Source organism: Semicossyphus pulcher, unplaced genomic scaffold, assembly GCF_022749685.1.
Source record: "Semicossyphus pulcher isolate SPU_LCO1_2020_fin unplaced genomic scaffold, fSemPul1.0.p SCAF_7, whole genome shotgun sequence".
Lineage (NCBI taxonomy): Eukaryota > Metazoa > Chordata > Actinopteri > Labriformes > Labridae > Semicossyphus > Semicossyphus pulcher.
In genome coordinates this window covers 28578125-28594646 of record NW_027211748.1, presented here as the reverse complement: position 1 = coordinate 28594646, position 16522 = coordinate 28578125, and the positions used below count along the sequence as shown (strand labels likewise).

At 43.9% G+C, this 16522-nt stretch overlaps 1 protein-coding gene across 1 annotated transcript in view; it reads right to left on the bottom strand.

Moving 5' to 3' along the window:
- Positions 1-4291: 4291 nt before the first annotated feature.
- The window catches only part of LOC138611332 (contactin-associated protein-like 4), a 121430-nt gene continuing 109199 nt past the window's right edge, over positions 4292-16522 (bottom strand). Inside the window, exons 21-24 of the mRNA XM_069684380.1 lie at positions 14745-14832; positions 11008-11226; positions 9314-9385; positions 4292-7425 (exon numbers count right to left, since the gene is read on the bottom strand). Of these exons, the coding sequence (XP_069540481.1) occupies positions 7229-7425; positions 9314-9385; positions 11008-11226; positions 14745-14832 (576 nt within the window). The 3' untranslated portion in view covers positions 4292-7228. The remainder of the gene's footprint in view (positions 7426-9313; positions 9386-11007; positions 11227-14744; positions 14833-16522) is intronic.

The window sequence follows — 16522 nt, the reverse complement described above, 5'->3', positions numbered from 1 at the left end:
TAGTCGATCTACAATCCAACCCTCACCTATGATGAGCTTTGGGTAGTGACCAGAGGCATGAGATGGCAGATACAGGCGGCCGAAATGAGTTTCCTCCGCTGGGCGTCTGGGCTCAGCTTTAAAGATAGGGTAAGGAGCTCAGACATCTGGAGGGAGCTCCGAGTAGAGCCGCTTCTCCTCCACATCAAAAGGAGCCAGTTGAGGCGGTTCGGGCATCTGATTAGGATGCCTCCTGAGCGCCCCCCTGTGGAGGTTTTCTGGGCACATCCAACTGGGAGGAGACCCCGCGGTAGACCCAGAGCTCGCTGGAGGGATTATCAGATCACCAGTGAAGCTTCCCCAAAACATCAACTGCAAGACGTTTGACCTCTCCACGTCCAAGCATCATTATCATCAATCTCATTAATCAATAAATTGTTAAATCACATCCTGTTGATGGTTCGGTCCTTGCTAGTGAAATGCACAATAAATCATTGTATTGCACTGTGCCCTGCTAATCCATACACAAATAAGACACTGAAGTAGTTGGAAGTTTGAGGCTGTGTCACCTTTCAAAATCACTTATTCCAACTGTATTCATTCTAGGACTCTTCTCTGTTTGTTTCGCAGGAAAAATCACAAGCGGCGCCCAGTTAGTCACGCGTTTTCCATCAGCCAGCAGTGGTTGGTCTGCCAGAGAGGGTAGGCGGAGCTAAGCGGCTGCTTTTCCGCTCTCTGCAAGTGTTGCGAGTAAACAGTAATCTACTATGGCTGAACAAACAAAGAAAAGATGGATGACTACAGATACAACTTCAACAAGAAGTGAAAATCCAAAGAAAAAGAAACAAACTCGACGCTCAGATGAAGCAAACAGTCTGAAAAGGAAAGCGACCGTCAGCCAGGAAAATCAAGAGTTACAACCGGAGCTGACCGTGGACGTCACACATGCAGCACTGTCTGGATATCTGGGAAGTGTGCTCCTGCAGTTACCGTTTATCACCACAGGTGTCGCCAAAGAGAACGAAACTGAGATCTTCGAGATTACATCTTTAAATTGTCGGATTTTATCTGCCTTGGTTTTGAAATGTTTGAATTTTCTTGTGCAACCATGTAAAACACTTTTTAAAACGTGCTGTGTAAGAGGGATTTGTTGTTGGCGTTGTTGTCTCACAAATCAAATTGAATAACGTTGCCTGAATATGTAGGAAAAATAACCTACTTTTCATGATCAGAAGCTGTATGCCGCTGAAGCTTGGGCTGTGTGCCACTTTTTAAATTAATAATTTATTCTGTGCATTTCTCTTCAAACACATTTTAAAAGCTGATCTTAATCTTTAAATTACTTACAACACATTATTCATCAGAATAATTACAGCACTCTAACACGTCAGCTTTTTTAAAATCACTTCAGAGTCAGTGTGTTGAGTCGGTCTGCTGTATTCATATAATTCATTGGGTTTCTTCTCCCATCTCGATGAATAAAATAACAGCAGACCTTAATCCTTAAATTACCTCCATTTTTTTTCTTGTATGCCTCGAGCGAGCGGGTTTCAATCTGCAGGAGAGAAGCTGCCGATGGAGGGATCAGCGTCCTGCAGCTCCACAACAAAGTGCACATCATGTGGAGAGCAGAAGAGGAGCTGCGGATCAGACGGAGGGAGATACATGAAGTAGGAATCAGAGACAGAGGAGTAACTTCACGTCGTATTTACTCGGCCTCATTACTGCCCAGCAACAACACAGATGTTTATTGCATTGCATCACTGGCAGATTGAAGCTGCTGCTGTTGAAGAGATAAGTGAATGTTTGCTTATTCACTGAACTTAATGGAATCAGCTTTAAAAAAATGCTGCAACATGTCAACTGAAGCTGAAATAACTCAACTGCACAAGGGATAAAAAGGTGACATTAGGGTTCAAAGAAAACTCCATCAAGACAAACTTGCAACCAACTTCACCTCTTTTTTGTGCTTAATTACACACAGGGTGTGAAGATAACTGTGACCAAAACAATCATAGAATTTCTCTTTGTTAATGTTGGACTTGAATAGCTGGGGTCCCCTGAAACCCCTCCAGGATCCAGTATCCCTGGACCCCTGTTTGAGCATCCGTAGGCTACACAAAATGAGTTGGATCATGACCGATGCTTCACACTAAACGGAGATATGTTATGCTAGTTAGCTACGCTTACAGGGAGATACCTGTGCTCTGAATCAGTTCAGACTGCAGAATCAAATTAAATCCAGCACAAAGTCCTCACATTAAAAATCTAGCAGCAGTGACACTTCACCCTAAGCTTTTTTTTTTTATGAGTGACAGCTAATCTTATGCGTGCGACTTCAGACTAACACTTCATTTACAGCTCTGACGACGCACAGCAGCTGAAACGAGGTCAAACAGGGTAATGTAATTCATGTCATTTCTGCAACATCATTCACCAATTTATATTATGCTTAATTCTAAAGATGATTAAAAAAAAAAGAGTATACTTTAATGGCAAAACAGCAAAAACACCTAACATCCAAGACAAGCCAACCGCGCTAAATCACCAGCCATCAAGCTCGAATGTACTGATGTTAGACTCGGTGGATAATGGGGAAAAAATCTTTCGCCTGGGATTTCAAACACCACATGTGACAAATCTTTGCTTGCTCAGGGAATGTTTGTGTGCTCCCCTAAAATCAGCTTCAGTAGACAAATGAAAAAATCCAGGTACAGGTTTGCAAAGTTGTGGTAAGACATTAAAAGTGACGTGAACATAAACACATTTTTGAGGAGAGGAGATTTTGAACTAACAAAGGCAGCTCTTCATTTAAAAATGCAATTTGTCATATTACAGCTGCACATTTAAGTTATGTACCCGTAAGTGTCTGTAGATGATGATGTAGTCGCACCCCCGACTCCAGCCACTCAGGAAGCTCCACCTGCGGACCGACAGACAAAGATCCACACACTAACAGAGCACACACTCGCACACAAACACGGACACAGTCTCCACAAAAAACTACAGAACTACAGCCAAGGCCGTAACAATGATCAAACCGATGATCCAGGTCTGGTCTGCTCACGTTCCATTGTGGCTGTCGCTTTGCAGACAGTAGATCTACAATATTCAGGCCTTTCAGGTCCTGCAGCTCATTGGCTGACAGAAGAATAATAGAGAGAATATTCATCACATTAACACTTTGCATCTGATCTCTTATAGTGTTCAAAATCTTGAGCATCATCAGTGGTATTGCAACATTCATGCAGGCAACTCAGTTTTCAGCGATGCATCTTGTCCCACATCAGCCATTAGATCAGCCATCAGATCAGTGATCTGTGGCAGCTGAATCGTCTCGTAACCTCGGGCGTCTGAGTGTTTAAACAGGCAGAGAGGCTAAGTGGCTCTTCACAATGAATCACTTTGACCCTCTCTGCTCCTGAATGCTTCACGGCTTTACATATTTCCCTCATCCCTGGTCTGCAGAATATTAACAGCTATCAGGAAGATACAGCAACAAGGAGATACGTGAGAGGTTATTTTACGGGAAGTTAAGAGGTGCAATCTCATACAATAGAGGTCAGTAATTAGTCTTTAAAGTAATCTCGAAGATTTTCATGTAAATAAATGTCTATTAAGTCTCTATCTATCGCTGAATGAGGTAACGCAATGGTGATTGAGCCTATGACCCACTGATGAAAGCAATTATTTGCAGTATTAGAGGCTGGCTGTCTGGTGCGACTTTCGTGGAAAAAAATACAGGCGGCGCCCAGTTAGTGACGCGTTTTCCATCAGCCAGCAGTGGTTGGTCTGCCAGAGAGGGTAGGCGGAGCTAAGCAGCTGCTTTTCAGGTCTCTGCGAGTGTTGCGAGTAAACAGTAATCTACTATGGCTGAACAAACAAAGAAAAGATGGATGACTACAGATACAACTTCAACAAGAAGTGAAAATCCAAAGAAAAAGAAACAAACTCGACGCTCAGATGAAGCAAACAGTCTGAAAAGGAAAGCGACCGTCAGCGAGGAAAATCAAGAGTTACAACCGGAGCCAACCGTGGACGTCACACATGCAGCACTGTCTGGATATCTGGGGAGTGTTACCCTTTATCCCCACAGGTGCCGCCAAAGAGAATGAAACTGGGATATTTGAGATTACAACATTAAACTTTCCAAAGATTTTATTAACAGATGTGTTACCATGTCTGGTTTTCTGTTGCTGCAAACTACAAATTCTACTAAAAATACGGTTGTAAATATGCGACTCCTTAAGTATTCATACTCCTGGGTTAGAATCCAACAACAAAAGGAAAACAAAAGGAAACTCTCAGTCTCTGAAAAACATTTTATTTTCATTAAACAGGATTTTGTCTGTAACCAAACAAACCAGAATGTTTAAAATCTTCTGGATATTTTTATGCCATGTCACTCAAACTCACTGACGTCACTGTTATTCACCAATCACCAATATTAAGTACCATTACATTGTTATAGTTACACCCAGAACCCTTCACGTTATGCCAGAGATGATTCAGCAAAATCTCATGAAATTAAAAACTAAAGGTCTGTTGGCTGCAAAATGCTCCTCTTTCTCTCCCTATTTAGAGTCATGGTAACGTATGGTAAATTAAGACACCTTTCTGAACGACCAATAACGTTTTTTATGCCTTGTTTTCCCTTTGATGTCAGCAATCCTTTATCGGATCTGTGCAGGCTTGGTTGTTTCGTCAGTTTGGAGTTAAAGACGAGCAGCTGCTGCAGAACTGATGCAGCAGAGATGCAGCACACCGGCGAATGCTTGTTAACACCAGTGACAGAAACACAGCAGAAAACAATTCCTGCAATCAGTCACTTACTGTTGTGGGGTAAAAAAAACACAAAGGGATTAAAGACTGACTTTAAAGTTTGATCAACTTTTGCCATTAAAATCCCATCTGTGCTTCGTGGTCTCACAGAGAGACGGTGGTATGCGTTTGAGGAACAGCTGCTGTCGATCCTCTTTGTGCCTCTCCTCTGTCAGCAGCTCTCTTCACACATGGGAGGACTTGCTTTATTTCCAATGTTAATATCTGAATTGCTGTTTTCATTACATACCTGTCTGTTTGACTCTCTGGGATTAGGTCTCTGTCTCGTTCTGATCATCTCTCTGCTTTTCATCGAGTCACAGCCCACCTGTCAGACTGAAAAGATTAGCATTTCAAAAACACATTAGCTGTCGCTGCGTGCAGTGAACGAGGTGACAGACAGCCTCACTGTTATAGAGTCTCTGCTGCTGTCAGCATTAAAAGCTTTACTCTTCAGAGACGTTTAGAGAGCGGGGAGAGGAAGCTCGCAGCAGGCGACATACAGCAGGACGGAGAAAACTTTTAAGTGGGCGCAGCAAGAGAAAGCAAAGTGAACTGAATGATGAAGGCCTATCAGGGGAGCCACACATGTGATGGAAGTCGAGAAATGAGCAGTTTCATCTAAGTACATATGAAACTGCCTCCATGTTTATACAGGAGGGGGAGCATGAACTGAATGACCCTGTTTGACCACCGCCCTGATTATGGCTCAGATATATTAAAGATCAGCTCATGTTTTAAGACATATAAAACGTTCTGCTTGAAATAATAAATTGTGTCTGAGATGAAATCCTCCAGAACCTGCACAGGCCCCGCCCACTGTGCACATTTCCAACCGCTCCCTCCGTCGCGAAGACAAAACCCATCTCTGCCATCGTTTAGTGGAAACTTGTTGAAACTCAGCGAGCTTGAAATGTAGTAATTAGAAGCAGTAATGTTAACTTTAGTAGTCAGTAGTGAGTTTGGAAAAATGACGATGGCGGTTACAGCTGGCTCGGGCATCGACGTAGTGGTTGCCATAGGTTACACATAATGATATGCACAGCGTCACCCCGTCCATTAACAGGATTGGCTCCTTAGGTTTGTGACGTCTCAAACCTGCCAATCTGAACACGTGTTGTTCAGCCTGTCCTTGGTACGCTGCAGTTTAACAGCAGACAGGCCCAGCCATGGAGATGACTGCTGATGTTGTCCCTGATATGTCTTGTAGCACATGAAGAACACCACATGGAGATGTTTACAAGGTTAAACACTGGATTTTACCTGGACAGGGTCTTTAAACATTTTACTGCAACACACTTTCACAAAAGGAAGGGAAGACGTCTGGTGGTTTCTGTGGGAGAAACAGCTGGAAATGTCCTCAGATTACCTTAAACTTTTTGTGATGCGTTTTCAGTACAGGTAAGTCAACCCACATTTGTCTCTCAGAGGCCTTCTTTGTCTACAGACGCTGCTTAGCTTGTAAATTACTTCCTGTTGTGTATGATGTATGCAAGGATGTCAATAAATCTATGCTGTGTACATCCCTAAAAGCTTATGTTCTATAACATAAGATTTTAAAGCTGCATGCATCAGTGAAAACCAATGCTTAAAGAGTGGAAACAAAACCGTAAAAGTGTAAAAGCGTCTGTTCCCATCTTTCTTAAAGAGGAGGTGTTATGCTGTGTCACACCTTAAGACATATATATAATGTTACAATGTTGGATGTTCAGACTAAACATGGGTGAAGTTTCAGATCTGTAGGTAAAAGCATGTTGGAGTAATCCCCAGGCTTCTCAGCTCAGTCTGCAGGCTGCTGTGAACGCCAGGTTTCAGACTGTGACATCACAAAGTGCAGCCTCAGCAGGCTTTGGCGAGCTGGCCAATCAGAGGAAGGCGGCCTTGTGGGGGCAGGGTTTCTTAAAGGGACAGAGCTAGAGAGCAAGCAGAGGCAGTATGAGGGCCTGCGTGAGAAAAAAATGTCTTTAACTGTAAATTATGCTAAGCTACACCACAGGTATCACAGAGTGAAATATGAAGCCTGAAATTAGCATAAAACCCCCCCTTTAAAGAGAAACACAACTACAGGAGGGTGTGGCTTCACATTTTCCCTCCCCATACATCAAAAATACTGATACCTCCATTATTTCCACCACTTCAATATGACAAAGTGACATTAGCCAGAGGTTGTTACAAAGACATTAATTCAACATTTACATTTTCAATATTTACAGTTTAAACAAAGATATCAACACCTCATGTGTCCAACACTGTTGCATGTTTGTATTTACAATTTACAGCAGAGACGACACAGTAAAATGTTTGCTTCCGCACTTCTGTCGGTGAAGTCTCTGAGTGGCTCTGAGTGCAGTTCGAGTCCTGAGGCCTGACAGGACTCACCCTGTCTGCAACCTCTGCTCCAGAACCCACCACTTCATCAGGCCTCCACTTAAATGAAATACTCCTTTGGGTTTTCACCGGAGACGTTCTGGGAGTCAGTCTGGTTGTTGAAAGGAAAATCTTGGCTGTCTTCCTGTTTGACTCCCTTCACCTCCTGATTCCGGTACGTCTCTTTTCTCCGGTAGAGGAATCTGGCAGTTATCGCCATGACGGTCACAATAACAAAGATCACCACTGCTATGACACCTGCAAGGGAGAAGAATGACAAGACGTAGAAAGGCTGAGATGTCAGATAATTTCCTTTTCAATATTTCATATTTAAAGACTCAAAGGAACTGAAAATATAAGCCCCTTTTTTCTCCGTTGCACTGCTATTTAATTTCCTAATGTTTTGATTATCTCTCTGATCTTAGGTTCAAGCACATTAAACTCATTTCAAATCTTTTGTATCTATTGGACTTTTCTGCTCTGCTGAGCACATTTGGGAATATGAGGGCAGCTTTCATCTAATTTGAATTTCAAAATCTGCCTGAAATCAATTTAATACTGCATTACATTAAAAAGACACCTCGCTTTTTACTATAAAGGCAGAAAAGTTTTCTCATCAGCAGGTCATTCGTGCAAATGTTTAATTAGGTGAGCTGCCCTTTGTGCACTGAGACAAAGTCAGGCCACTTTAATGGACAGGTTTAAATGACTTTTCTCTGTGTCTCACCTTTTCTATCTACAACATTATAGATTGAACCTTTTCAGACTTCACTTTGAATCAATCAGTGCTGGCAGGGCAACAAAGTTTTAAATGAGTTTTAAATGGACTCTTGCCGGGAACGTCGCTTCACTGTTTCTTAGAGCTCAACATCTCTCCTCAACTTTGTTCACCCGAGCAAAGGTGAGGTGTAACCTTTAAACTTCATCTTTGTTTGAAACTAAGTGACATCTTAAGACATAGATATATATATATAATGTGACAATGTTCAGACTAAACGTGGATCAAGTTTCAAATCTGTAGGTAAAAGTATGTTGGAGTAATCCACAGTTTTTTCTACACGCTGCACTTTGTGATGTCACAAAGTCAGCAGGCTTCGGAGAGCTGGCCAATCAGAAGAAAGTGTGCTTGTAGGGGCGGGGTTTCTTAAAGACACAGAGCTGACTGAGTGGTTTCAGGCAGAGGCTGTATGAGGGCCTGCACAGAGCACCAGTGTGAGAAACATGAGGAGTTTGTTGTGTAAATTATGCTAAGCTACTCCACAGGTATCACAGAGTAAAATATGAAGCTTGAAATTAGCATAATACCCCCCTTTAATTATTAACATTTAGTGATGAAAGTATGATTGGCTTGACAGTCAATAGTGTAGTGTCAAAAGTGTACCACAACTAAAGGTGTTGCTGCTGGTGTTTTACACGTAAACTGTGCAAAAGAAGGGGACATATAAGTTATTCAGTGTGTTGACGAACAAATGGAAGCCTGAAGTTTTGCATTTTTTAGCTGCCATATTGTTTTTATTGGAATAAGAAGTGATCATATTTAGACAAGAGAAAGGAGGGGTTAGCAAACAATACGTTTTCAGCTAACACTAGTGCTGTCATGGTTAGCAAGATGCAACCATAATTCATGGTAACTGATATTATTTGGGATGCTATGAACTCAATAAAAATATGAGCAGTCGACTACTTAGTGTGTCTTGTAGTCCAACCTAAAGCTGCAGAGGACATTTTCAGGGCCCATTGTGACAACTTGTCAATCACAAAGGTAGCCATGCTCCGAAGCGTACGCTGTGTTCACCGGATTTTAATCTAAATAGGACCACATTTAAATTGTATTAACAGTATGTTTCATTGAAGAAGACTTAAACTAAAATTGATACCATAAAGTCATTTAGAAAATGTTTTTAAGTTAATTAATCAAGTGAGAAGTCGGGTCATTTTCTCATTGACTTCAATATAATCAGGCTTCTTTTTTCAGCCATTAGAGCCGCCCCCTTCTGGTCATGAGAAAGAATGCAGGTTAAGGCACTGGCTTCATGTTCAGACCCCACGACTGGATCCACTTGTTACAAACAGTCTTTGGTGATATGAGGGAAACGACATGAGACAGGTTCCTGTTAAAGTACAAGACATTGAAAAGGTTCAGTACCTCCAATCAGAGCTGAGTCAGTCCTGATGGCATTGACTAAAGGTTCACCTGAACCCACAGAACCAGACTGGTCTACAAAGGAGAGAGAGAGAATAGTGGCAGAGGAGGAAAGGAAGAAAGACAAGGTGAAGATTAAAACCAAAGGGCAGCAGGAAGCAGAAAAAGTGCAAATCGACAAAAAAGAGGTGATAAAAGAAAATGAAACGGCAATTAGCAAAAACATGAACACAATCAGAAAGAGAAAGACAAAAGAGACAAGATCAGAACATCAGCATTCAGAGTCGACAGGAATACTGCAACAGCTCCCCAATGAGTCTAATAAAGCATCACAAACTGTGACAACGAGCCCAGAGGAAACACTATCCCAAAGGAGACTTTCCCACTGTGTGATCCAGATTCATTAAAACATTCATCACACTGTCATTAGTCTCCAGCAAACAAGGGGGATGGTATATGTGATAAATGAGCCTCTCGCGAGCTGGAAAAGCAGCTTTCATGCAATTTGGACACAGAAACGGAAAGACAAGAGGAGATACACGCCTCATTACTGTAAGTAGATTAAACCCCAAAGCAGATAGACGGACACAGAGCTGAAATATAAAGGTTAACCAGTTCCTAACATCATCTGACCTAAGAAATATACCTTCTTGTTTCGTATTCTTTAGTTGCTTTGGTTTATAAGAGCTGTACTGTCTGCTCCAGATCAGTTGCAGTACCTAATCAACTCTTTATGGCTTTGCTTGATTTACTAGTTTTTAACAGATGAAGATACCAAAGTCTGAATGAGCTGAGCAGTACAACTCGTCATCCTACACAATAAGGCTTGATGAGTGAACCAAAGATACTTTAATGACTCCTAATCTGGCATAAAACACAGCACTGTTGTTGTAACTGTCAGCTGCTTCTTATTTAGTACTTAAAGGATAAAGGGGATAGTATGTATTTTTTTTGTTATTTTAGAAAAAGGCCATGAAAAGACCAAAATAAATGGTCTCTCAACACTTACTAACCGTGCCTCAATTTAGGGGCTGCATCCTTCCAAGGACGCGGTCTACGGAGGATGAGTCATTCGGAGCCTGCGCAGGCCGCGAAGGCCGAACTGAAATTCGATGCTCTCGCCTACGGAGGATTTCCTGTTTTCCAGCTGTTCCCGCCTCAGCAGGACTCCTGTCGCCTAGCAACAGGTAGCTAGCAGGGCTAACCTGCTAACATAAATAACGTCACGTAACTTGCACGTTTAAGAGTCCACCGTCACACCTGGTGGATCCTTCGTGGCCCAGGAAGAGGAGGACGCATTCATCGGTCGCATCTGAAGGAGCCTCCGAAATGGGACAGCCTTCGACGCACCACTGTGATGCAATCTGCCTTAAAATAAGTCCTTCGAAGGATGCGGCACCTGAATTGGGACACAGCTACTGTCTGTCTGTCGTAGCATTCGTTCATACTTTGGGGATAAATCTTTCAAATATATTGTTTAATGTGATTCATTGTGTTTTATGGCTGCAGGAGGGTTTATGTGGGATTGAATCAAAATCAATGAGATCGGAGTGTAAATGTGCATCAGATTAAATCCTGATAAGTAGTTGATGACAAAGCATAATAACAACATCCAGTTCTGAGCTTCTACATGCAGCTTTGTATCTAAGATCTTGACTAACTATTGTTATGGATTTTCTAAGACGTCGCCAACTTACCTGACAGGTGGTGCGTGTTCTCTGCTGCGTAGGGATTGGCCGGAGCCGAGGAGCCGCAGTTGGATCGGACTAAAGGTCCGGTGATGATGACGGGGCTGGTGTCCGGGTGGAGCAGAGCAGCTTTCAGAGGGCTGATGGAGTTAAAGCGGACCACCGACAGACAGCCGGTGAAACCCAGAGACGCCAACCTGACCAGGTCTGGATCCAAATCATCAGACCCTGAGGAGAAGTCATCGTCAAACTGATGAATGGAGAGTGAATGGAAACGGCCTCTACAGAAGTACAACAGGCATGATTACAAACATTTCGCCGGCTATGACTTTGATAATTATTGGTTATACATTAGTGGTCTTACGTGTTTTACTGGTTAGATTTCTTTCCACTTCTTAGTGCGTTTCATATAACATACAGTTACTTACACAGCTGTACATTCTTCTGTTATCGGTACGCTGACTTGATCTGCACCCGGGAACATGTCAGTCGTTCATAATGCCGAGTACAATACTGTTTATCTGTTGTAGATTTGTTTGTGTAATGAGAGCAGCAGGACACAAACTGACATCAAGTCAGGATCCATGATGCTCATCACTGTCCAATCAGACAGACAGCCAAGCACACAGACACACACCACCCTCATTACTGCAGACAGGCTGTCAGTGACTCAGCTTCCAGTCTGCATCTATCACTCCACAAGACAGATCCCCCCCCCCCCACCTCTGTCTGTTCATGTTATTGACTTTAATCCCTTCATCGTTCACCTCCTCTCCCTCACAGCAGCGTAAACAGCAGCTGTGAAAGCCGACATCACCGCTGTAAACAGCTGCATCAGTGTCTGTGAGGATGACTGAGAGGTGACAGTGGTTTTACAGGAACACATCTGCATGTTGATGAGAGCAGCAGGAAACATTAGTGCAGCCTCTCAGCAGAAACACTCCTCACTCCATCACCTCTCTCTCTCTCTCTCTCTTTGTGTTCCTTCCGGGTCCATTAGTTAGGCTGATGGATGACAGCGTTGGCAGGAAACGACAGAATATCCACTTTCCTGCTGCTTTTCTGATCCTGATGTGACTCTCTGCCTCCTCTGGTTTGACAGAGGGGAGGACCGGTCACATGCTGACATGACGGGGTTAAAACACAATGAGCTGACGTATACTACACTGGAGCTTTACATCCAAACGGACACCATATACTGTGGTATTTGTACCCCTAGGATACTGGTGTCGGTGTTGATGTAGATGTTAAATATTTGGCTTTAACATATATTTTCACATTTATGACAGAGAAGGATATTTGAGGGTCAAAACAGCAAACAAAATATTTTGTGAAATTAACCAGCAGATGACACTTTTGAATGCAATGATTTAGATCATTTTCATGCCTAAAATTTTCACCGATTTTCAGTCCTATCATGCCATAATGGGGAGCTAACGCCATCATGATAGAAAAAAATGCAATGTCGCTCTGTGCCTTTGGAGGACGCTATCCGCTTCTCCAATGGGCCCTGGAAAACCCAGGGAGCTTGCTAAACGACACTTCTTCAATCTAGGACGCCCGCCTCCCATGTCGTGTCTCATTCAAAATCAGGTTTGACATGTAGACTGCAGACCTGAAGATTCTTTAGACGATCCACCGGTACATTCTCGTCGTATTTTGGATACATTGCTTGCTGCAAAAACGGTAGTATTTCACTGCAGCGTCTCTCGCTGGGCCGCTCCTTTCAGAGGGAGGGACGCAATGCATGCTGGGTGTTGTAGGAATGTAGAATGGGTGAAACCACGAGCTGTTTGTACAACTTCTTCCACAGCTATGGCGGCAATTTCAAATATTATTGCTTCTATCGATTACAGAGAACACCAGCTTTGGTTAAATATTTCTTGTGTGAGTGCTTAAACAACATCATATCCATCCATCCATTATCTATATCGCTTATCCTGTTCAGGGTAACGCGGGGGGGCTGGAGCCTATCCCAGCTGTCATTGGGCGAGAGGCGGGGTCACACCCTGGACTGGTCGGCGGTCAATCTCAGGGCTGACACAACGGACAACCTTTCACACTCACACCTACGGTTAATTTTAGAGTCACCAATGAACCTAACAAGCATGACTGTGTACCCGGAGAGACTCCACACATGCACACAGACAGAACATGCAAACTCCACACAGACAGGCCCACTACATCTTCGATTCAAACCAGGAACCTTCTAGCTGTGAGGCGACAGCGCTAACCACTACACCACCACGCAGCCCGCAGCATCATGTACATATTAAAACAGGAAATGACGACCATTGACCATGTCTTTATTTACACATAGCCAGTGTGTCTCCTTTTATATTTGACATTGCAGGGGCTGTGTCGGTCTTATCGGAGCGCTGACTGCAGCCTCTCAGCCCCTCAGGTTATTAACGGCTTATATCTCGGTCTCTCTCTGATGGAGCCATGATGGAGCCAATTACCATCTCACCCTGACTGTTACAGGTCCCTGTCCAGGACTACTCAGCTAAATGGCCAAAACATGGCACTGAAACATCCCTGTTTGGTGACATTCTGCAGTAAAGCCTCCATTAAATGATCCCCTGTGCACTTCTGTAACGAGACGAGGAGGGCAGAAGAGATCTATTATTCTTTCATTCATATATTCATCTTGCTCATTAACTATTTAGCCTTGGGCATAACTGTATGACTTTGGTAATCCTCCATCCATCCATCCATCCATCCATTATCTTCCACTTATCCAGGCGTCCCTCTCCCCAGCGACGTTTCCCAGCTCCTCCTGGGGGATTCTGAGGCGTTCCCAGGCCAGACGGGATATATAATCCCTCTAGCGAGCTCTGGGTCTGCCCCGGGGTCTCCTCCCAGATGGATGCGCCACAGGGAGGTGCCCAGGAGGCATCCTAATGAGATGCTACCTCAACTGGCTCCTTCAGATGCGAAGGAGCAGCAGCTCTTCTCCAAGCTCCCTCTGAATGTCTGAGCTCCTTACACTATCTCTAAGGCTGAGCCCAGACACCCATCGGCGGAAACTCCTTTCGGCCACTTGTATCCGCGATAAACAGCTCATGACCACAGGCGAGGGTTGTAACGTAGATCGACTGGTAAATCAAAAGCCTCGCCTTCAGGCTCTGCTCCCTCTTCACCACAGCGGTCCGGTACATCGCCCGCAATGCTGCTGATGCTGCACCGATCCGTCTCAATGGGGTTGACAGATGGATCCAACTCCACCCTCTCATCCAAATATGGTCATTTCTGGACCGAGAAATTAGATTAAATCTTGGTCTAGCATCAACTCCATCCATCCATCCATCCATCCATCCATCCATCCATCCATCCATCCACCCATCATCTTCTGCTTATCCAGGGTCGGGGGTCGCAGTGGCAGCAGGCTAAGCGAGGTGACCCAGGCGTCCCTCTCCCTGCAGCATGTTCTTCTTGATGTGAGCATCCATTTAACAACACAACAGCTTGTACATTACGTGGCCAAATCAAACTCCACTATCAGCTGAAGTAGTTTAGTAGTTTAAATCCTGACTCAGCACAACTTAGCATCAGTACGGTAATATGATTCATATTTTCATTTCGGTACAAAACACATTTGGCTACTTTCAGTACTTTCATAAAAGGGCACATTCTGAGTGCTGGATGGGTCCAAACATCTCAGCGCTGTTGTTCAGATGAGTGCCGGTCTGAGTGCTCTCTAACTAAAAAGGCCTTGTCTCTGCTTTTACTGCCTCCTCACTCACCGTGCACTCTGCCCAACACCAGCGACTTGATGGCGTTGAATTCTCCGTCAGACGTCAGGTTAAAGTCTTCTCTGGCGTTTTGGTCGATCTGAAACAAAAAACATTTTCCTCTCCTTAATTTGGGTTAAACTTTTTGTCTCCTCACTGGATTGATTTAATAAAAGCAGTAACTTTCAAATGACTCAGCAGGTTTGACCTTCTCAGTGCAGAAACTGAGGTGAATTTGGAACTCCATTAGTTTTACAGTTGAATTTAAAGAACAGTGTTTCATCTCGGCAGCTCAGTGGGAGAAATAGGTCCACACTTTTGGTGAAAAACATTCAGGCTGAAATCCTCCACTGGTTATTATTTTAATGAGAGCTGCTCTACAGAGTCTCACACCCAGCGTGGCTGTGAAAAGGAGAGGAAAAGAAGCAGAGAAGTTTCAAACTGAGCTTCGCATTTAAAAGCCATTTAACCCCAAGCTAGAAGTCGAGCTTACCTGATTATGATGAAATGTTCTACTTCTGACTTTGTAAGTAGGAGCTTCACAAGACACGTGCCTCTACATCTAAACAAACGGAAAGTCTACAGACGTGCTCCTCCTTGACCTGACAGCAGCATTTGACACTGTCGATCACGACATCCTTCTAAACATCGACATCCTGCTGGTTTCAACCCCCCCTCTCTAGAAGATCAGAGTATGTTGTGTTGGGAGGAGCAAAGTCCCGGACACACCCTGTCACTCCTGCGGGGTCCCCCTAGGATTGGTCCTCGGCTTTTCACCCTCACACGCCCCCCCACATCAGCCACGTCATCAGCCAACATGGAATATTGTTTCACTGCTGTGCTGACAACACCCAACTCTACCTCAAAACTGACCCTACCTCCTGTGCAGCCATGCCATCATCATCTGCACTGACCAGCTGCCTTGAGGAGATAAAGGTGTGGATGAAAAATAACTTCCCGCAACTAAACAGCTCCAAAACTGAAGCTATTTTGTTTGGCACTCCGCATCAGGTCCTGTCATCCAACTCGACCTGGGTGTAAAAATTGACCCTCACTTGACCTTTGAGGCCGACATTAAACATCTGTGCAGGAGCTCCTTCTTCCACCTCAGAAACATCGCAAAACTCTGTCCTTCAATCGTCCTCCCTGATGCGGAAAAACTCGTCCACGCCTTTGTCTCCCCAAGAGCTTGACTGCTCCAACGCACTTCTCATCGAGATGCCTAGCCAGAGCCCCCAGAAGCTCCAACACGTTCAAAACAACGCCGCTTGGGTCTCAATGAGAGTGTGTTAGTATGATGACATCACAACCATCCTTCACCAAATACACTGGCTTCCCATCTCTCACAGGATTGAATACAAAATCTCCCTACGAACTCTCACACTCTCTCTCTAACTCAAAGAAAGTTTCACCCCTCAAACTGCCAAAGCAAACCTGCTGTTGTGATCAACTTGGAAAACCAACAGAAGATAAAGCTTACATGCATTAAGTCCTCAACTCAAACTTTGAGGCAATGAGCACTAGCCAATCACAGCACAGATCAGTTGGATCTTTTTATTTCAGGAATATAACAGTTACCCTACTTAGGCACACACACAACCATACTTTTAGCTAGCTAGAGGAAATGTCAGGGGAACACACGGGTACCAAATCTCATGGCCATCATTCTAATAGTTGTAAACATATTTCACTGACAACCACAAATGTCAACCCGATGGTGACGCAAGAGGAAAAGTCAGAAGATCACGAAAGTCAGCAGGATTCAGCTCGTTGACCTGCACAAATGTCAC